Here is a 22,099-nt window from a genome sequence, read left to right as displayed (position 1 = left end):
ACTGTGGTTCACCTACTGGTGCAAATTTCTAAGCTGCTTCCATATTTGCAGAGCTACTCAGAGTGTGCCTTTTGCCTGCATCAGACTTTAAAAAAAATAAATCTGTATTTTAAAAATAATTTCCACTGACCTCCCATTACTCAGTGATCAACACACAAGAGCAGCTGGGAGATGCTGTAAAGCCACTTAGAGGTGGTTGTTTTTTACAAGTTAAGTGAATGAATGTTAGTGCAATTCTTGCCTCGGGGCTGGGGGCTGGACTGGATGTTCTCAGAGATCCCATTTCCAGCTCTCGGAATTGCAAAGTGATGCTCTCTGCTGATGGGCTGCCGGTTGTTGGGGGTTAGGACTGTGTGGGTCTCACAAGGACACTTTTCCGGCCCCTCTGCAGAAACAGGCTTCCGTGGTGGCAGAGAACAGTGTGATCTGCAGCTTCTTGCACTACATGGAAAAAGGAGGGAAGGCCTGGCACAAAGGCTGGTTTGTCATCCCCGAAAACGAGCCCCTGGTGCTGTACATCTATGGAGCCCCACAGGTATGGCAACGGCACTTGGTTCTCCTGCATGCTGCTTCTTGCCCAAGATATTATTCTGGAGGGAAAGGAGAGGGCGAGGCCCCAAATCACCTTTGATTCAGGGGTGGAGAACCTGCGTGGCAGATCAAGGTAATCAGGTGACAGCAAAAACTGCAAAATAATAATAATAAAATTAGCAGGGGCAATTAGTGTTAAATAGTGGGAAAGATGGACAAAGGACACAGCTCTGTTAGATTCACAGCTCTTTATTACAGCAGTTAGAACTGCTCCTGGAGTCTTGGCACACGGCAGCCTAGCTGGCTGCTTTATATAATACTAAGTAACTTGTAACAGTAACAACTTCCAACTAACTAACCAACCAGTGAGCGACAGTTTTCAATCCTTCATTTGCATACTGGTGGCCCTGAGTGAGAACTGCAGTTAATCTTAATACATAACAATTAGAATAAGAACTATTATTAGATTATTGATGTAAACCTCCGGAATGTATTTTGTGTACTTAGGTTTTTACCTCTATCTTCAGTACATTTTATTTTGTTGCCATGGCTAGTGGCTGATGCAAATAAAGATTCTTCCGATTCTGCATGGCCCTCCAGAGGTTGCAGGACTCCAGCTCCCATCAGCCCCAGCCAGCATGGCCCAGTGGTCAGCAAAGATGGGAGCTGCAGAACATCCCTTGCCTGACTTCAAAGCACTTCCCTGGTGTTGGGAAGGCAGAGTGCTGCGCTAGGCAGGCAGTCGACAGCCTGGCCACGTCTGTGGGCTTCTGACCTCTCTCCCTGCCTGTCCTGCAGGATGTCAAGGCCCAACGCTCGATGCCTCTGATCGGTTTCGAAGTGAGCCTGCCTGAACCCGGCGAGCGGGTGGACCGACGCCACGCCTTCCGGATCAGCCAGAGCCACCTGTGCTGGTATTTCAGCCCCGAGACTGAAGAGCTGCGGCAGCGGTGGATGGAGGTGCTGAGCAGGGCAGGCCGCGGAGAAGAAGGCAGAGGGCCGCCCTCAATCCAAGAGGCAGATGAGAATACGGAGGCGGAGAGAACCTAGAGGCAGAGGGCTGGGCAGCTGGGAATTGCGGATTCTGCCCACTTGGGGAACTTGCTCACCATTCTCTGACCAGTATACTTGAACGTTCCTTTCTCCCTCTCTCTCTGGCACTTTCTCCCCTTCCTTTTAGTCCGCATCAACGCAGCCACCCAGCCCCTGCCACATTCCCAGCCGCAGAGGCGATGCACGTCACACATCCTGACATTTGCTCCAGGCCAGTTCCGGCTCCTAGCTGCAGCACGTAGTAATCGGAGCAGCTCCACTTTCTTCCTTTCGTCCCATCCTCTATGCAGGAAGAAATGGATCCGAGCGGGTGGATGTCTTCCTTCCAACATGTGCTTCCCCCCTTCTTTGCATCTTGGACCAAGATCCGTTCTTTCAGTCCCCACTGCTTACTTAGCACTTACCGAACATACGTCCTCTGCAGTGGTTTGGGGCAATTGGGGCAGGGTAGGGAGAGAGTTGAGACAATTCTTTCAGTGGAACCAAAATGGGCGTGGGAATTTTCCTCTCTTGAGCATTTATTTCCCTTGCTTGTTACCCTCCTCTCTGTATTTGTGTGAGACTAGGTGGCGTTTTGTCTTGTGATGTTTCCTCACACAATACTGACCATTTTTGGACCTGGAAAGGCTGATTTGAGGCTGCCTTAGCAGATGGATTATGTTGACTTGAAGTCTCTCTCTCTCTCACCCCACACACCCTTGAACAAAACAAGCAAGCTGGGACATGAGAGCTAGTTAGAAGAATGAGCCAGGGTCCTTGTCCTTGCTATAGCATGCAGGGCCCCCTCTTACTGATAAGGCGCCCCCCCCCCAGCAATTGGACCGTGGTGCCTGCCACCTGCCACCACCCAATCTTCCTGCCTCTGCCAGGGGTCCAAAGGCACGGCCCACAAGAGAGCTCTCCTGTGCAAGCCCTGCCAAAGTGGGTGGAGCTGCACAAGGCTATAGGTGACATCTTTGTAACAACTGCTCTTCCAGTTTGTGCTTGAAATTTTACATATTGCAAATATGCTCCAAGGTGCTTTCAACAACGTGAAAGAATGCAATAAAATCACGTAAAAGTCAAGATAAATCCAACAGTAAAAAGGGTGTGTGTGTGACAGAAATAAGCTGCCAAAAATTGATCATGTAAAAGATACCTGGAAAAATGTAATCTACAGTTGATTTTTCTAAGTGAGCAGCAAAACCTTATGGCTAAATATATGCCTAAAAACAGGTTAAAGTTATAAAATTTCCTTTTAAGCTATGGAAGAAAAATCTTTCCCCGTTTTCTGGGGGAAAACAAATTTGGGAGAAACTGAATACAGTATGTGATATATATCAAACCCCCCCCCCCCGAATCATAGAATTAAAAAGTTGGAAGGGACCCCAAGGGTCATCTAGTCCAACCACCTAAAATGCAGGAATCTCAAATAATGCATCCATGACAGGTGGCCATCCAACCTCTGCTAAAAACCTCCAGTGAAGTCCAACAACTCTTACAACCATAAAGTTTTTGCTGATGCTTAGTCGGAATCTACTGTATTTTTTGCTCTATAAGACTCACTTTTTCCCTCCTAAAAAGTAAGGGGAAATGTGTGTGCGTCTGATGGAGCGAATGCAGGCTGCGCAGCTATCCCAGAAGCCAGAACAGCAAGAGGGATCGCTGCTTTCACTGCGCAGCAATCCCTCTTGCTGTTCTGGCTTCTGAGATTCAGAATATTTTTTTTCTTGTTTTCCTCCTCCAAAAACTAGGTGCGTCTTGTGGTCTGGTGCGTCTTATAGAGCGAAAAATACGGTACTTCCTTGTAACTTGAAGCCATTAGTTTGGGTCCAACCCTCCAGAGCAGGAGAAAACAAGCTTGCTCCATCTTCCATGAGACAGCCCTTTAGATATTTGAAGATGTCTATCAGTAGCTCCTCTCAGTCTCCTCTTTTCCAGGCTAAACATACCCAACTCCCTCAACTGTTCTTCATAAGGCTTGGTTGTCCCTCTCTGCACAGCTTGTCAATACCCTTATTAAATTGTGGTGCCCAGAACAACACAGGATTTCAAGTGTAGTCTGACCTAGGCAGAATAGAGCAGAATTAGTAAGACCCCCTAGATACTTTTCACATGTATTGCTGGCAAGCCGGGTGTCCCCCCCCATCTTAGTGCCGGTCAGCTGGTTATTCCTGCCTAAGGGAATAGAACCTTAAATGTGTTGCTATTGAAAATCATTTTGTTAGCTTGGGCCCAGTTCTCCAATCTGTTATGGTCACCTTGAATCCAGATTTTGGCTTCAGCATCAGTTGGGTGTCATCTGCAAATCTGACGAGCATACCCTCAACCCCTTCATCCAAATCATTTATAAAGATGTTGAGCAACAACAGAACCCCGCAGCACCTTTCTTGCCATTTTTTTCCAGGGTGATGAGGAACTATTAGCGAGCACACTTTGGGTTCGGTCAGTCAACCAGCTAAAAACCCAGCAACCAGTTACCTCATCCAGCCCACAACTTACAAGCTTCTCCGCAAGAATATATTTGCCAAGCCTAAAATTATTTTACTTTTTCAACAACATGATGTGCCTAATTTTCAACTTCTCTAGCATATAAGATTGTACTATGTGGCATCTTAATGGAACTTAAGAGCAATCCTGTGGATTTTTTAAACTTACGCCGATGAGTAGAGCCTACTCCCAGGTAATTGGAGCTTCAAAAATATAAATGCCATGCAGTGTGGAATCCTATGCCTACTGAGAACTAAGGACCACTGAGTTTGGTTTGAGGACCTTGGTTTTGTACAAACAAAAAACCCATGCCACTGGATGCAGGATTCCCCCCCCCCCCCAGTACAGTGGTGCCCTGCAAGACGAAATTAATTCGTTCTGCGAGTTTTTTCGTTCTACGAGTTTTTTCGTCTTGCGAAGCACCAATGTGTATTGACGGTTTCCCATAGGAATGCATTGGCGGTTTAAAAAAAAAAGGCGCAAGACGTTCTCGTCTTGCGAAGCAAGCCCATAGGGAAATTCGTCTTGCGAAGCAACTCAGAAAACGGAAAACCCATTCGTCTAGTGAGTTTTTCGTCTTGCGAGGCATTCGTCTTGCGGGGTACCACTGTATTTGCAAACCTAGTATTCTCTGAATTTTCTATTTTTTTCTGGCCTTCACATTTTTAGGATAGGTGGGCACCAGAATGAGACTCCATAAGCTGAATCTGAACACAGGCAAGATGTTACCCAAGAGCCTGGATGGCTACCAGTTAATTTTGCACAAAGTTGTGGGTTTTTTGTGTGGTGCCTGCCTGATATTGTCAGCAAAATGCCAGCCACGATCTCACCCACCCCCTCCCAATTCTTATCCTTTCTGGGTGAAATCTATTAAGGTAGAAAAACCAGTTGCAAATGACCAGTTTACAATTTCAAGCCCCAATTTTATGCACCCCCAAGTTGCATTCATTTTAGTATTGTTAGGAACTGCCTTGCTCAATCAAAACAAGGTGTATCTGCCATTACATTACTCTCTCTCTCTTGAGTTCAACAGCAGCGTATGACAGCAGTAGCCATTCTCCTGTTCTTTGCACCTGCCGTTCTGAGTGATACATGGAGGTGCCATTTACCTACCCTAGCGAATATAAAGCCAGTGATAAAACTTAAAAAATAAAGATGAGGCCACAGCCACCTTTGAGCAGGCAAGCCCCATGCCATATAAAATAGGGTGCTTGTGCAGCAGATGCTCCTAGCGGATTTTGCCGAGAAAGGGGGTCATTACAATGGGGAGAAAAACTTCTCTCGCACAGCCTTTTCTCAAATGCAGTTGCTTCCCCTCTGCAATGCACTTAAACATGAGTTGGTGTTCCTCCATTCTGTTCCAATCCTTTACTGGACTGTCACAGGAGCTTCCTACGATCCCTCCAACATTTCTCTCCCCCTCCCCTTGCTTCTACTATTTCAACTTATATGTGAGCAGGTTGGGGGGTGTCCTAAAAAACAACACCCAACTTGGTTGCCCTGTTTTATGAGAGGCTCCTGGTGGGGGCCGTTGGTGCCTGTCCCAATTCTTTGTCATCCTCTTCCCACTCCCATCCCCATCGTGGTGTAGAGCTAGTGCATGTAACTTTTATATTAAAAACGTCAGTATTAAGGGATATACAAAATCTTACCAAAATAATATTTTATTGTTGCTCATGTACAGTGGCTGGCCACTACAGAGGATAGGGAAGGGGGCTTCTATTGAGAGAAGTCCCCTGTCCCACAACCAAGGATTTGTGTATTGTCCATGTTACTTTCTAGTTTCATTATTGTATTTGGTTTTCCATTGTCATCTTTTTTTTTTTAAATACAGAATTTTGTTTTTCTGTTACGCTTATCTGTCTGTTTCAATAATGTCTAGAACGCAATCTTTCCCTTCGGGATGGGGTTGGGGGAAAAGATATGGGCCTGATTTAGTCTTCTGGGAGTTGAAGAGGAGGCAGTGGAAATGTTGAAATCAGTGTCTCGCCGTGGAAGAAGATATTTCCTTGCAAAAGAACCCACGCTGCTGCTAAAACAGCCGTTTTTAAGCACAAGGAGGTGGCAGAGGTGGAAGATGGCCTCCTGTGCATTGAAAAGAAAATCCCTTCAAGGATCCTCAGCCCTTTGGGCCCTGAACCTGCGCAGGAGAGCCTTTACCAAGTGAGGAGCAGAGGGACCGAGCAGCTGTGTCTGCACAATATACTTAGGCCTGTGCAGATGCCTCACGCGCAGAGACCAAAAACATCTCTGTCATCCAAGTTGCTCCTTTTGATGCTTTAAAAATAAATATTAGTCTCTTGCAGCTGGGGGGAATCGCACAATCCCATTTCCCCAGCCATGTCCCTGCCGCACCAGCTCAACCAGAACTCCTGCAGTCATGGTGCCTGCCCCTTGTTCTTCATTTCTTTTTCTTCCTCACCAAGGTCCAGCCATCTTCAGGATCTGCACCGGAGGAAGGTGGTGGGCTGGGCTGGGCTCCATTCATGCTGGGAGCAGCACTGCAGTCCATAGCCTGGGTAGGGGAGAAAAAGAGACAATGTTATCGGCGACTGGATTTAATGGCTGTTTTCTGGTTCACATAATTTCTGTTTTTAACATTCTGGGCCAAAAACCCAGCTTGTAGCCTTCACTGTTTGAAAAATGCAGTAGTCCGTAGGATTTACAAAGGAACAGAAACCTGTCTCTGGGCAAGTCCAAGGAGCCATGGTTCTCACCAACCAATTGCGGTCTAAATCTGCTGAATTAAATAGCCAGTTCCTTAACCTCATCATCTGACAAGTTTAGACTGGAGCAAATGGCTCCAGTCATCTGGACCTTGGTTATGCACCGTAACTGTCATTTCTCCTTCCTTCATGGCATTCAGCCATGTTTCCCTCCTCTTCCCTCCATCCTTGTGTCAGCCTACTGAGTTATGAAGAAACTTGAAATCTGGTTCTGAATAAAGCCAGCAGATTAGAGGTTATGCAAAACAAGTGACAGGCTGGCTGGCTGTTTTCATTTCCAGTGCAGTTTATTTGTCATACCTCTTCCTCCGTCCCCTCTTCCTCCTCACTGCTGCTTTCCTCCGCTGGCTTTGATTTTGCAGCTGCCGCCTTTGCCTCTTGCTTCTTCTGAGCCAGCCGGACAATGGCTTCGTGCACTGCTGCTCCCTCTCCCTGCTGGCACTGGCCAAAGAACAGGCGCAATTGCTGGCTTACCTACAGTGCGGGAAGAGGGTCAAGTCTCTTTCAGCGAGCAGAGCAAGAACTTCCACAGGGCTAACCGCTGCAGCAATGCCCTCCTCCAGAGCTGGCACTAGAACAGCATCTTCCATCAGACCACACACAGAGCTCCTAGAGCAGAGAACGGAAGCCAAAGGTTCCTGTTCTCAACATATCTGCATGTTTACTGCTGAAGTTGGCAGCCATCTCATTATACTTCTGTTCATACTAATAAAAATAGCCACAAGATACAGGAAAAAGAATGCCATTTATATTGGGGAGAGTTCTTTCCAGGGCTGAGCCGGGGTCAGAAGTGGCTCTGGGGCCAAAATGCTACAGTGTGCAAGTCACAAGGCCTTGACATGCACCCGTCCTAATGAAAAAAGAGACATTGCCTTAAAAGCTCCCCCTCCTCCCGACTTTTCTCGCTGGGAGAAGTGTCTGCCAATTTTTTTGCGGCTTAGGAAGCTAGACCTCCCACCAAGCCGAGCAACAGGGGGGGTTGAGATTGCTTTATGAGTAATTTACACATTTCTCTCTCTTCTTTGGTAACACTTCCATTTTTCTAAATGAGGATGCCACAAAGGAATTGGTCCAAAATGGGTGCCTGACCTTCAGACAGAGAGCATTCTAGGAAGCAGTGTCTGAACGGCAGCATCTTGATATAAGCATCCCTCCAGTGTCGTGGCCTGGAAATCTGGCAAGAGGCCAGTCTTGGTTTTCCAGAAGGCAGATCTGTTGAAATAGCTTTTAAGGCAATGGCAGTTTAGTAGCTATTCAGAACCAGAGGAACAATCTGAAATTCAGTCTCTGAAGTTCCACATCTGTCTTTGTAATTAAGGCGTGGTAGTTTAGGCCCATCAACATTATATATGTGATGAAATATCAACAATGATGGATGTTATGTTTTTATGCCACCCTTCCTCCAAGAAATTCAGAGTAACATATGAGGTTTCTCCCTAATTTTATCCTCACATTAATCTTCTGGGAATGCCTAGGCCAAGAGGCAGTGATTAACCTAAGGTCACCCTGTACCTAAGCAAGTCTCCCTGGTTTAAGGCTCTAGTTTGCTGCTATGCTGTGCTAACTTTCAGTTGACTGGATAAACTGATCCTACTCAAAAAGCAAGAGTAATTTTGTGTGTGTGGTCATTCTAGCTACCAGTTTTAAGATGGGATTTCTTGCCTTGCAGAAAACTGACAAAAACCCTGCCTTTTCTCTGTTATACTACCCTCTGCAGTGCAAAAGGTGAGAAGCAGCATTTGGAAAAAATTGGCTCCCCAGATCTGGAAGGCAACTTCATCTGACATTTTCCTTCTCCCTGTTCTGTAGCTGCAGTGCCTCAATGTACAGTGCAAGAGCGCCCCACAGTGGTAAATGGCAGTCAGATCAGGGAGGAAAGAGGCAGTTAAAATGTCTAGGTCCTGGGGCTGGATTACGCGAATGAGGGAGAAATTGATACAGCTGGAGCGAAAGGTGTGACAAAGAAAGGAACCCTTTAAGGGCAGAAGAATCTATCCAAACACAAAAAAAGGAATAACTAGTTTAATGCGTTTGTGTTGCAAGGTCCAAAATTCAGCTTCCTGCACTGCATCAAAGGCATCTATATGAGGGCTGAGAATTTGAGGGTTAAAAAAAGTTCTACTCGTATTTGCAGAAAGGCTTTGCAAAAGCAAAGTCTCAAGTGCATTTTTTTTTTTTAATCAGCTTGCTGTGAACTAGCAGAATTCATCTCAATGGCTGCAGTTTTGGGTCTGCCTTATAATAAGCTAACATTCCTACCCCAAATTTTGGGTTTTTTATGGGTCTTCCTTCATATTGAGGGGACTGGGAGCAAATGGTTTCAGCTCAGATTGGCTAGCAATCCTGGTGCTTTATTTGTGATTTACATCCTTGGCTTGCTTTTGCTCTCCAGTTGTGACACTTCATGTAATGGATTGTGTAGGTTCATTTGCAGGACACTGACATACATCCTGCCTTGCATTTGGACTTGGTGACTTTCTGGCCCTCTTCCAGCCCTATAATTTTTAAAAGCATCCAATCATCAGCAAGGAAAAATCAAGCCGTTGATGACCTCTCACGTGCCCTGGTGACTTGCAGACCAGTCTGCTAGACTATCTAAGCCAACCCCACTTGAGGTGTCAACAAATACTGAAGCATGGCAAAGTGGGCACACCTGAGACTGGCTCTGGCTAGGTACAGAATGGGGAGAAAGAGAAGAAGGTGCTGAGTCCCATTTCAGTCTAGAGGAAAGCAATGGTTTGGGGAGCTCGTGTGAACTGCAGAAGAATAATTTCTGACACCAACGCTTCACAACCAGCAGACAAAGTCACTCTGCTTCAGACTGTAAAGAGGGGATTGCTCATATGACTGAATGCTCCTTTGTACCTTTGGGACGCGGGTGGCGCTGTGGGTTAAACCACAGGGCCTAGGACTTGCCGATCAAAAGGTCGGCAGTTCGAATCCCCGCGACGGGGTGAGCTCCCGTTGTCTAGTCCCTGCTCCTGCCAACCTAGCAGTTCGAAAGCACGTCAAAGTGCAAGTAGATAAATAGGTATTGCTCCGGTAAAAAGGTAAACGGCGTTTCCGTGCTCTGCTCTGGTTCGCCAGAAGCGGCTTAGTCCCGCTGGCCACATGACCCAGAAGCTGTACGCCGGCTCCCTCGGCCAATAAAGCGAGATGAGTGCCGCAACCCCAGAGACGGTCACGACTGGACCTAATGGTCAGGGGTCCCTCTACCTTTTTATCTTAAAAAAAATATTCTAGATGTACAAAAATAGATGCAAGGGAGAAAAGTTCCGAGTGTAGCTTTCTCCCCAACATGATAATTTTGGAAGTGTAATTTTTTCTTTTTACACCAAGCAACATTCAGTCACATAAGCCCTTATTTGCAGTTTGAAGTGGTGCAGGCTAGTTTTTCTCACCTGCTTTTTGTGAGAAACAAGTCCCAAGAAATACCACTGCGCTCTCATAAGGGAGACAGGAGATCTAAGACAAGAGATGATGCTCATCCTCAGTGGGAAAACCAGCCAGTACAGGTTTGCAGGAAGGAAGCAAATGTGACACAGCCTGGGAAAGACCTATACAGTCCCTTGGAGCACTAGACCAGATGCTTCCATCCCAACAGAGATGGTGTGTGGGTGTGTGTGCGCACGCACACAGGTTTAAGGAAGAGAGGGCCTTGCATATACCTGAGCTAAGCTTCCATCTTCTATCATAGTGTCAAATTCATTGTTCATCAACTCGGCAAGGAAATCTTCTATCTCATCCAGCTCCAAGTCAGCTGCAGAGAAGAAGGTAGACAGGGAGTTAAAAGTCTGTGCAGAAAAGAGGAAAGAATTCAGTGATTCAAGTGGCCAGGAACTCCGTAAGAGATGCCAGAAAACAGGTATGGGGACCCATTGGCCCTCTCAGATGTTGCTGCACTGCAGCTTCCGTCATTCTTGACCACTGGCCTTGCTGGCTGGCGATGATGGGAGTTGCAAGTCCAACAACATCGGATGAGGGGTGGTGCACAGGTTCCTCCATCCCAACCATGAAGGTGGGGATTCAGGCTCACAGATAGTACCCTGCCCAAATGAACCCCAAAGCCCCCAGATGTAATAATTCAGCCTTACTCTCTTGCCAGACCTGGACGCACAAGACAGGAACTCGTGACCTCAGACAACATATTAAACCAGATGTCTCTCCTGGTCTCCTAAACAGTTGTGATTAGCGGAGTGACATTTCCGTACATGGCTGAGCTTTTCAGAGTTGTAATAAAATGATTCTACCATATTTGTTTTGTCTCCATTCCATTTTAGAACATTCTGAGGGGGTTTCTTGACCTACCAATGTTCACTGTGACAGTGAGGACCCTGACTTAAGAGCAGCACTGAATGAGCAAGATGCTCTGCTCGTTGCTGCAAGCACCTCTCTGGCTGCTACTTCTAGGTAACTGTGAGACCAGCCTGACTTGAGCTGCCCACAACACAAACTGAGGCACCCACCATGTTGTGCCAAACACGGGGCGGACCCAAAGTCTGTGGGTCTCCTGTCTGATGTTCTCCCTTTTAGTGGACCGAGTTAGTATTTGTCCTGTTCCTGATGTTCACAGATGAATACTTTTATTATTATGATTTTTTGTTGTGGATTTTACATGTTTGATAAGTTGCTCTGCAATTTAATATTTCTTAAGTTGCTTTGAGACGTTTTGTTAATAGCTATGAGCACGTATAATAGTAACATAATAGGTTTGTCTTCCATGGAGTCTGCTATCCGGTTCAACAGAACATTATCTCGTTTAGGTACCTCACCATTGCTTTGAAAGTATTGCTCCACAGCCTCCACCATCCATTCAGCTTTCTCTTGGCTGTAGGCCCCTCCAAAGCCATTTTCAACTGCGACCTGAATCAGAAGAAGACAAAGCTACGTTCATAAAAGAGAGTAGTTAGGCAGTTCTGCAAGAAGCAAACTCCAAGCTAATGAGTTGAGGTTGCTTGGAGTGAAGACAGAGATTTCAAGAGTGCTGGGGCTGGTTTAATACTATGTTCACACAGGGTGATAGCCAATGTTAATATAGTCAGAGTAGATCCATTGAAAATCAAATGACTTACAGTAAGTAACCTAACTCCATGGATTTTAATGGGCCAACTCTACATATGACTTAGCTGATACCACCCACATGTTTTCAGTCCTGGTTTGCACTACAATAATGTAACAAAACAGTTTTTGGGCTTTTCAGCTGTGTTTCAGAAGATGAATTGGGGGAAAGCCACTTCCTCCCTTTGTCACAGGTGTGTTATGGCCATGATGGGCAGGGCACCTACTGGGTAGCGTCAGTGCCATCACCAACACCACCTTCAACAATCCTTGGAACCTTCATTTTTTCATTTAAGATGGATAAACATAAATGTGTGTCAAAATAGTCTGCCTGAAGCACAAAGGAGGGGGCATGAGTGACAGCCCACATGTACAGTGACACAGCTTTCCATTTACCTGTTTGTACTTTTGTACCACTTCAAACTGCAGATGAAGACCTCCGTATAATAACTAAAAATAAAGAAGTGACCTACATTGTCACCCCTGGTTATTTCAAATCTCCTGGTTCTTTTTAAAAATAAAATTTAATGGGTCTTATAAAGAAAAATGCAAAGATTATTATCAAATATCTTTTTTTGTCCAAACTAAAACAATCTAAAAGCAAAAAAGAGAAAGAGGTAGAAAAAAGGAATAGAAAAAGATTGAGAGAGATTAAGAAACTAAAGAACTTGATTCTTCATCTGACCACAATATACAAACATTCACTCGTTTTAACACCTAATAAAGCCACTTTCTAGTAATCATCACCTTCAATCCTCAAATCCAAATGTCATCATTTCTTTTTCTTTTTAACGCAAAGCCTATGAGAGGTTTCCAATCTTCAGTAAATATTAACAATGACTTTTCTCTGATTAAACATGTCAGTTTTGTTGTCATCTCAGCTAAGTCCATTAATTTTAGCAACCATTCAAAATCTTTTGGTTCTTCAAAGTCACGCAACCTTGAGAAGATCAGGCCTAAGGCCTCCCTAGTCCAGGATCCAGTTTCCTACAGTGCCCAACCAGAAGCCCACAGGCAGGAGAGAAGGACAATAGCACTTTCCCACTGCTGTTTCCTGACAGCTGCTGTTCAGAGAGGCATGCTGCCTGATTCCAGAGACAGCATGCAGCCATGACGGCTAGTAGTCATTGACAGCCTTATAATAATAATAATAATAATAAATTTTATTTATATCCCGCCCTCCCCAGCCGAAGCCGGGCTCAGGGCGGCTAACAACAATAAAACAGTACCCTCCATGAATAAGTCTATTCCCTTTCAAAGCCATCTAAGTTGGTAGCCATCACTACGTCTTGGGGGAAGCAAATTCTACAGGTTAACTGCACTGCTTGAATATGTTGCTGCCTTTTGTCTGGCATGTTTATTCAGATGTCAGTCACAGAGTGCTTATGCCTAGGTGAGTGTTCTTTGGGTTATAGCCAGAGTTTCCACCTGTATTAATTTTTCCAGGATGTATATCAGGTGCACATAGTTGTGTAACGAGTTCCTATTCAACAGCAGAGGATGCTAACCAACTGTAGCTATTAATTGGCTCAACTGCGCAGGTAGCTACCATATTGAACCCCTTTGTGGACAGGCATGGAGTTCAAAGTTCTGAAAATTATACTTATTCAGGAGGTATATGTGTATGCCATATTAAAAGTTTTACAGATCTGTGGCTTCTATATAGGAAAAAGGAGTACTTGTATTTTTGAAGTTGAGAATTCAATTTTTGTGATAGCTACTCAGCCCCTAAGAAATTGATTCGTTTTAATTTCTTCCATTCTTTTTCTGGACACATGCAGAACAGGCTTAGAAAGACCATGCTTAGAAACAGTGATGGGAGGTGGAAATTTTTCCAGTTCAATTTTTTCCTATGGATATCTTTCAGTTTCATAAGGTCATTAGTAATAATAAATGAATGCCTGTTGTGAATATGGTTCTGGGCAAGCCTATCAGTTTCAAAGTTTTTAGCTTTGTTAAATACAATTAAAATAAATATGTTAAATTAGATCACAATCTAGGCATCATAAAATTTTCCAATGCCAACTTACAAACATTTTCCAGTTTTCCAGAAAACCCACATCATGGCTTAGAAATACATCTAGCGGGAGCTGATATAATAAGGTTAAAAAGTAATGCTTAAAATGATGTCATGGTTGCACAGAAAAGTTACCACCATTTGCACGTGTACATAAATAGCAGCAGAGAAGACACATTTACAACCTCACCCAGTGCATTTTTACCCCTAAGTCCTGGCCTGTATTTTGCCAGAACGAAGGTGGCAACCCTACACACCAGCAACCAAAGTGCACAGTGAAGTATGAAGTCCGCTTCCATCTGCCTCACACCTTGCTTTAAAAGCACATTTCCCCTTTCTACTATTATCTGAGCTCATGGGAAACAACATGAGGCAGTAATGGTCGACAATTTGGATGGATTTAAAGGACGATGAGGCAAATAATAATACATTTTTATTTATACCCCGCCCTTCCCGGCCAGGGCCGGGCTCAGGGCGGCTAACACCAAATATAAATTATGATAAAACATAATGGGGGGGAAACAACCACCACCACCAAACAGTTAATTAAAATACAGCTTAAAATACAGCTTAAAATGCAGCCTCATTTTAGTAGTAGCCCATAAATCAAGACCATAAAGGGAGGAAACATCAGATATTCACCCGAGCCAGCTATCCATGCTAGTCCTACATGGGCCAGCAAAAAGGCCAAGGGAAAATTTATATACCAAATCCCATATAAGGGGTCAAAGTGAGTCCAAGCCGAAGGCCAGGCGGAACAACTCTGTCTTACAGGCCCTGCGGAAAGATGTCAAATCCTGCAAGGCCCTAGTCTCTTGTGACAGAGCATTGCACCAATTCGGGGCCAGTGCTGAAAAGGCCCTGGCCCTAGTTGAAACCAATCTAACCTCCTTGAGACTCAGGACCTCCAAAGTGTTGTTATTTATGGACCTTAAGGTCCTCCGCGGGGCATACCAGGAGAGGCGGTCCTGTAGGTACGAGTGCCCTAAGCCGCATGGGGCTTTAAAGGTCAAAACCAGCGCTGTAATCCTGACCCTGTACTCCACCGGGTGCCAGTGCAGCTGGTAAAGCACTGGATGGATGTATTCCCATGGCAAGGACCCTGTAAGGAGCCTCGCCGCGGCATTCTGCACTCGCTGGAGTTTCTGGGTCAGCTTCAAGGGCAGCCCCGCGTAGAGCGAGGTACAATACTCAAGCCTGGAGGTGACCATCACATGGATCACTGTGGCCAGATCAGGGCGAGAAAGGTAAGGGACCAACTGCTTAATATGGCAGAGATGGAAAATGCCACCTTTGCTGTGGCTGCAACCTGCGCCTCCATAGAAAGGGAGGTGTCAAAGGTTTCACCCAAACTCTTGACAGAATCCGTGTAGCAGAGGGCTATCGATGGCTATGAGCCAAGACAGCTTTGTTCTGCCTTCCCTGAAGGAGGCAGTATGCCTCTGAATGCCACGTGTTGGAAGTGCAGGAAGGGACAGAAGTCAGATTAGCCTCAACCAGACCCAGGGCCTTTTCAACACTGGCTCCGGACTGGTGGAAAGCTCTGTCGCATGAGACCAGGGCCCTGCAGGATCTGATTTCTTTCCGCAGGGCCTGTAAGACAGAGTTGTTCCCCCTGGCCTTTGGCTTGGAATCAACTTGATTCCCTCCCCCTCTTTCCTTTTTCCTTTCTCCTTCTGTGATGCAACTCCTATTTGGGGACTTCCCTGACTTTTTTTCTGGCCCATGTAGGACTAGTCTGGATAGTTAGCCTTGGTGAAGACTTGACTTTTTCATCCCTAAAAACGTTTTTTATTTGAGTTACCACTGAAATGAGGCTGCAGTGTGGTGTGGTGGTTAAGAACGGTGGACTCGTAATCTGGTGAACCAGGTTCGCTTCCCTGCTCCTCCACATGCAGCTGCTGGGTGACCTTGGGCCAGTCACACTTCTTTGAAGTCTCTCAGCCTCACTCACCTCACAGAGTGTTTGTTGTGGGGGAGGAAGGGAAAGGAGAATGTGAGCCGCTTTGAGACTCCTTAAAGGTAAAGGTACCCCTGACCATTAGGTCCAGTCGTGACCGACTCTGGGGTTGCGGCGCTCATCTCGCTTTACTGGCCAAGGGAGCCGGCATACAGCTTCCGGGTCATGTGGCCAGCATGACTAAACTAAGCTGCTTCTGGCGAACCAGAGCAGCGCACAGAAACACATTTACCTTCCCACCAGAGCAGTACCTATTTATCTACTTGCACTTTGACGTGCTTTTGAACTGCTATTTTGGCAGGAGCAGGGACCGAGCAACGGGAGCTCACTCCGCCGCAGGGATTCAAACCGCCGACCTTCTGATCAGCAAGTCCTAGGCTCTGTGGTTTAACCCACAGCGCCACTCGCGTCCCTTTGAGACTCCTTAGGGTAGTGATACAGCAAGATATCTAAGCCAAACTCTTCTTCTTTTAATGTTGTATTTTAATCTTTTTTTAAAGTTGTATTTCAATCAATTGTTTTTATATCGGGTGTTAGCCGCCCTGAGCCCGGTCTTGGCTGGGGAGGGCTGGGTATAAATAAATTATTATTATTATTATTATTATTATTATTATTATTATTGCTTTGCTCATGTCCTGCTTGTATGAGAGCAAGATGCTGGAGGAGATGCGCCAGCCGCCTGATCCAGGGGGGCTCTTCTTATGTTCTTAAGCCAACTCCGCATTCTTTGAACCTGTGGCTGCAGGAAGAAAATGCACTTTGCACATGCTCGCCCTCCACGCGGCCTCTTTTGCCGCCTGCCTCCGCCTCCCGCTCCCTGCCTGTGGCGAAGGAATCCTACCTGCAGAGCAGGCCAGCTGCCCAGGACAGCCTCGACCCCTTTTCGGAAGAGGCCACGTGCCTCCGCCCGCGGAGTCGCCATCACCAAGCGGCAGGCAGTCACGAGGCCGAGCGCCGAGCTATCGATGAGCAGAGGAAATGGCAGGCGGGCAGGCGGAAGGAGCCGAGCGCGGAGCCCGCGATCGCCGCTCTCCTTTGTCAACAAAGGCAGAACCCGGCAGCAGCAGAGCCGCTTCGAGCCCAAGCCGGCGGCGCGTCCACCTTCCGCCCGAAAGCAGTACAATAGTGCTGGACGCCATCTAAACACAAGGCGCTATGTTGCCGGTCTTCCTCCGATGCAAGCATGCCAAATGCCACTGGACGGCGTTGGAAACTCGGGGCTTCCGAGTAACCACGCTTGTTGGAACTTGGCAGACAGCCACAATCCGTACAGCTACGATTCAGGCATCATCATGGAAAGCTCGGCAATCTCAGCTGGAATCGCAGAAAGTCCCCGGACAGGCTGACTTTCTGAAGACTTCAGTGGGTGCCTGGCAGGAGGCCGCAGATCGGAACCCAGCCATGATCCTGCAGTTTTTCCCCTTCTGCTCGCACCACAGCGGCACCAGGAGCAACGCCGCTCCCCTCCACCAACTGCCCGCTCCCACTGGCAGCATTTTAAGGGGGGACAGCTGTTGAATGAGTTAACCACTGTGGTAGCCCCCCCATATGCAATTCCCTAGCCATTTAATATCAATAGTCCTACCCACTCTATTGATTTATAAAATCTAAAATTTTATGACTATAGATTTCATAAATCTATAGGATTTTAAAAAAATCGATTTTGTAGCTCTATAAACTGGCTCGGGGATTTCATTTGGGGTAAACTAAGATGGCCAACAGCCACCATAGATGGGAACTGAGCTTTGCTTCCATTCAAAAGCAGCACTGCTGCCTGCCAAACCCTAAAATAGCTACCCTGGGGCATGGGCAGAGCTGGGGGGCACCTGCCCCCCCAATTCAAGTAAATAAAAATACTTAACTAACTGACCAATTGCATAGCAAATACCTCAGTTCTGCCCCCTCCCAACATAAAGCTTGCCCCCTAAAATAATAATAATAATAATAATAATAATAATAATAATAATAATAATAATTTATATATATCCCGCCCTCCCCAGCCGAAGCTGGGCTCAGAGTAGCTAACAACAATAAAAGTAACAGCATTCTAAAATCAATTCAAAATCAAATTAATGGGTTAGAGTTCTATGAGGATTACCAAAGGAGGGGGTCAGAGTGTGCCTTGGCCAAAGGCCTGGTGGAACAGCTCTGTCTTGCAGGCCCTGTAGAAAGATGTCAAGTCCCGCAGGTCCCTAGTCTCTTGTGACTGAGCATTCCACCAGATCAGGGCCACAGCCGAAAAAGCCCTGGCTCTGGTTGAGGCCAGCCTAACCCCCTTGGGTTAGGTCCTCCATATGGTCCTCCGTGGGACATACCAGGAGAGGCGGTCCCGTAGGTACAAGGGTCCTAGGCTGTATAGGGCTTTAAAGGTTAAAACCAGTACCTTAAACCTGATCCTGTACTCCACTGGGAGCCAGTGCAGCTGGTAAAGCACTGGGTGAATGTGATCTCTCAGCGAAGACCCCGTAAGGAGTCTCGCCGCAGCATTCTGCACCCGCTGGAGTTTCTGGGTCAGTCTCAAGGGCAGCCCCACGTAGACTGAGTTACAATAATCAAGTCTGGAGGTGACCGTCGCGTGGATCACAGTGGCTAGGTCAGGGCCACAGTAAAATAAATTATGGCTGCGCCCATGCCCAGGGGGCCAATGAGTGGTGGTGTGGTCATCAGACCATGACCCTTCTGAGACCTTTGGTCAGTGCCTGACTTAGCTGGCAGACCTGAAAAACATATCACAAACACTAATGCATCTTCTTTCCATGAATGGCAGGAAGCCATTTAGCTGGGGAAAACCTTTCCCGCCAAGGGCAAGCAGATACAAGATCTTTCTCAGGTCAAACCTGAGGACCAAATAAAGCCAAGAATGCTTCCAGATAACCTGTTTATTCTGATTTGTTTTCAGGGAGAGAAGACAGTGTTGGCTATTTATTGAGAATTCATTCAGACTTGTTTGTGGGGAGGTTAGATAATGTTGCATCAAGCAAATTTTACCCCACATTTCCAAGTGCATTTCCCTATCACTATCCTTATCACAAAAAGTCCAGTCTTTTGGGGAAGAGGATTTGTTGTGCAATAACTCCCAAACAAGTATAACGATACAATCTGAATTTGCCTGCAAGTGATTGAAAATCACACAAAAATAGTGCCAGTCTGGGAAATCCTTAAGAGAATTGCAGGAAGCAAGGGGAAGAATGTGAACTGATAACATCATGCATGATGGCAAAATAAAACCAGTCACAAGTATTTGGGCGCCTCCTTCCTCCCGTTCACATAGTTCTGGATCCTGGAATTTTTGATCCTGACAGTGTCCTCAGTATTTATTTCAATTATAATTTCCCGGTGCAGATTCTCCTCACATTCCACCCAAAAAACATACCTCAGGACCCAATGTGAGATTATGAGTGTAGAAGATCTGCCCTACAATGGTGCAAAATCCTGGGTAGGGGATCTTTATTGATTTTTTTTATTATTTTATTTTTTACAGCCAGACACTAATACCTGACTCTCATGATCACATCTCACATCTTTGCTGAATTCCATCAGGAAAATTATGGATCAGGTGCCTTGTGGCACAAAACCCACAAGAGCACAAATTGGCATTGTCCTCTAGTGACTTGCAACACAAACTGATACATGTCTTCTACTCAGAAGTAAGCTCCACTGTATTCAATGGGATTTTCTCCCAGGGAATGGGTATATAGGAGTGCAGGAATATAATCTATATCTGTAGTTTCTTTCCAGAAAGATGCACATATTGTTTGAAGTTGATAACATTTGTTTTCTGCTGCTTTGTTTGGAAAAAAAGGGGGACCATGGGGCAGCAGAAAATAGCATGCCGTGGATTAAAAAAGAAAAAAGAAAACTTTTAAAAACCTGTTCCAGTAGAACAGTTGTTATAGGAAAAAATAGGGGGGTTGGCTTTTGCTGCCCAGTTCCCCAAGGGACTGAGTCCTCTAAGTCCATGATTGGTCAGAGATGAATGGATGGAGGCAAGATCCATAGAAAGTGTGATAGGAGATAATGTGATAGGAATTTTATGGTATTAGATATATGGTAATGTTCATAACTGCACATACATAGATCAACACAGGAAGACCAACCTGGAACCATTTTGATTCTTAAACTGACCAACTGACCAAATCCTTTCTCTGCAAGGTTAATCTGGAAAAGCCTCCCCATTGTCTCTTTCCTCACAAATCTTGTCTCAAGGATATGTCTGTTTGAATAAGGTGCGAGCCTGTGACCTGGCCCAGGAAATAAGTATTTTACCATTATAAAAGAATGGCCAGGCTCCCCAGGAAATCCAATCAAGTAACTTGGACGCAGGTGGCGCTGTGGGTTAAAGCCTCAGTGCCTAGGGCTTGCCGATCGAAAGGTTGGCGGTTCGAATCCCCGCGGCGGGGTGCGCTCCCGCTGTTCGGTCCCAGCGCCTGCCAACCTAGCAGTTCGAAAGCACTCCCGGGTGCAAGTAGATAAATAGGGACCGCTTACTAGCGGGAAGGTAAACGGCGTTCCGTGTGCGGCTCTGGCTCGCCAGAACAGCGATGTCACGCTGGCCACGTGACCCGGAAGTGTCTTCAGACAGCGCTGGCCCCCGGCCTCTTTGAGTGAGATGGGCGCACAACCCTAGAGTCTGTCAAGACTGGCCCGTACGGGCAGGGGTACCTTTACCTTTTTAACTTGCCAGACAGGAGATAAACTGTGACAAGGAGAAAAACAACATTTAAATTTCTGTGATGTAGGTGGGATGTATCTGAGGGGTGGTCTTAGGTTACACCCCTTCTGTGATGTATGCATAATGTTTCTGGGGGTGGTCTTGATCTAGAGAATGGGAATTTCAAAAGTCTTTATAAGCCCTTGCACAGCAATTTTGGGGGTCCTCTTCCTCTCCTGCGTGTGAGGGGAGCACCCTGTTGCAACAGATCAATAAAGATCAATCTTACTAGCTGCTTTGCTTCTCAATATTCTCTGGTTGGCCTCTGTTATTTTCTCCTACCAATAGGGAACCTATGTAAGGACTCTGTATGGGCTCTTGGATACCCCATAAGGGAAAAGGGCATATTTTTATTTACAACAAAAGAAAGGCAGATCTTTGTTGCAGGAGTTCCCTCCCCTCCCTGCAAGGAGGTAGGAGAGACCCAGAACAATGATGCACAAGCCCCTATAAAGAGCCCAAGACCACCCTCCAAAAATATCATACATGCATCACAGAAGGAGGCATTCTCCAGCAAAAAATTGAGTGCTGCTTCTCTCCTGCCAGGATACCTGATGATGCTTTACTTGGTTGCATTTTCTAGGTAGCCTGGCCATTCCTTTTAGAGGGTAAATACTTTAGTTCCTGAATCTCTTACGCATATTGATAGTTTGCGCAGCCTAACTGATACTTGCCAGACCATATTTGCAAGGAGGTGCAAGCCCTTACAGTCCAAAGATAATTGGAAAGCTTTTCCCATTTCCTTCCTCCTTGCAGAGAAATATTCGAGGTCAATTGGGGAGTCAAAATGTGCTTCAGGATTGCTCTCCTGTACTATTTCAGTCACCTAGTTTATATACTTATGTTTTTGTGTTTGCCGTGTACATTTATGAACATTTACTCTACATTTGAGACCTTAGAATTCTTACAACTCAATGCATGGCCTTCGCGCCTTCTCTTGTCAACACTGAGGTAACTCCCGTTAAAATGCGCGGCAACGCAACGACCCCCCCATCCCTTCCCATTACAGGGAGGCAAAGCAAAATGGCCGACGTGGAAGCTCACCCGCCGCTACTCTCCCGCCACATTCCCCGCCCGCGCGCCCGCCCGCTTTCTTCCCACAAGAAGAAACTACAATTCCCAAGAAACCCCGCGCGCAAATAGTCCGATGCCAAGGCTTGCGGGGGGGGGGGGGAGCTGCTGCTGGCAGACGCAGTCAAGTCAATGGGGATTATCCTCTCTCTCTCTCTCTCTCTCTCCCCTGGCGCGCGCTGCCTCTCCGCCCTCCTTCCCCGCCTCGCCTCATCTTAGCGGGCGATGGTGAGGAAACGGAGGTTTCAGCAGCTGGGTCTTTTCTGGGGGTAGTTTCAGTGTCTGTGGAGAAGTAGTTGCCCAAGAGTGAGGGGTGGGGGGCGCTTTACCCGCCCCCAAAGAAGAAAGGTCAGTGAACTAAAATGGAGGTTCCGTCGGAGAGGGTCTCGGGGAGCGGCGTGGTCCCGACTCCGCTCCTCAGTGCAAAAGTCCTGCGAATCACCTTTTCGAAAGCTCACATCCGTGCCCTGCTCTCTTGCAAGGGGCTCAAGGCAGCCTCCGTG

The 22,099-nt window shown here is 46.4% G+C and overlaps 3 protein-coding genes across 3 annotated transcripts in view; 2 read left to right on the top strand and 1 right to left on the bottom strand.

The window, feature by feature from the left end:
• FGD1 (FYVE, RhoGEF and PH domain containing 1) overlaps positions 1-2,209 on the top strand; it is a 44,541-nt gene extending 42,332 nt beyond the window's left edge. The window contains exons 17-18 of the mRNA XM_083419734.1: positions 392-535; positions 1,330-2,209. Coding sequence (XP_083275860.1) covers positions 392-535; positions 1,330-1,581 — 396 coding nt within the window. The 3' untranslated portion in view covers positions 1,582-2,209. The remainder of the gene's footprint in view (positions 1-391; positions 536-1,329) is intronic.
• A 3,492-nt stretch (positions 2,210-5,701) lies between these two features.
• TSR2 (TSR2 ribosome maturation factor) lies at positions 5,702-16,798 on the bottom strand. Its single transcript, XM_083421217.1, has 5 exons — positions 16,656-16,798; positions 11,552-11,642; positions 10,448-10,539; positions 7,080-7,253; positions 5,702-6,568 (listed from the first exon to the last, which is right to left on the bottom strand). The coding sequence occupies exons 1-5, from the start codon at positions 16,734-16,736 to the stop codon at positions 6,455-6,457; spliced, it is 552 nt and encodes a 183-aa protein (XP_083277343.1). The 5' UTR covers positions 16,737-16,798; the 3' UTR covers positions 5,702-6,454.
• Positions 16,799-21,736: 4,938 nt separating this feature from the next.
• WNK3 (WNK lysine deficient protein kinase 3) overlaps positions 21,737-22,099 on the top strand; it is an 87,873-nt gene continuing 87,510 nt past the window's right edge. The window contains exon 1 of the mRNA XM_083419160.1: positions 21,737-21,824. The gene's annotated coding sequence lies outside the window, so the exon portion shown is untranslated. The remainder of the gene's footprint in view (positions 21,825-22,099) is intronic.

Source organism: Podarcis tiliguerta (genome assembly GCF_965153285.1).
Source record: "Podarcis tiliguerta genome assembly, chromosome: 17".
Lineage (NCBI taxonomy): Eukaryota > Metazoa > Chordata > Lepidosauria > Squamata > Lacertidae > Podarcis > Podarcis tiliguerta.
Note: the sequence above shows the minus strand (reverse complement) of the source record. Positions and strands in the feature narration are given on the sequence as shown.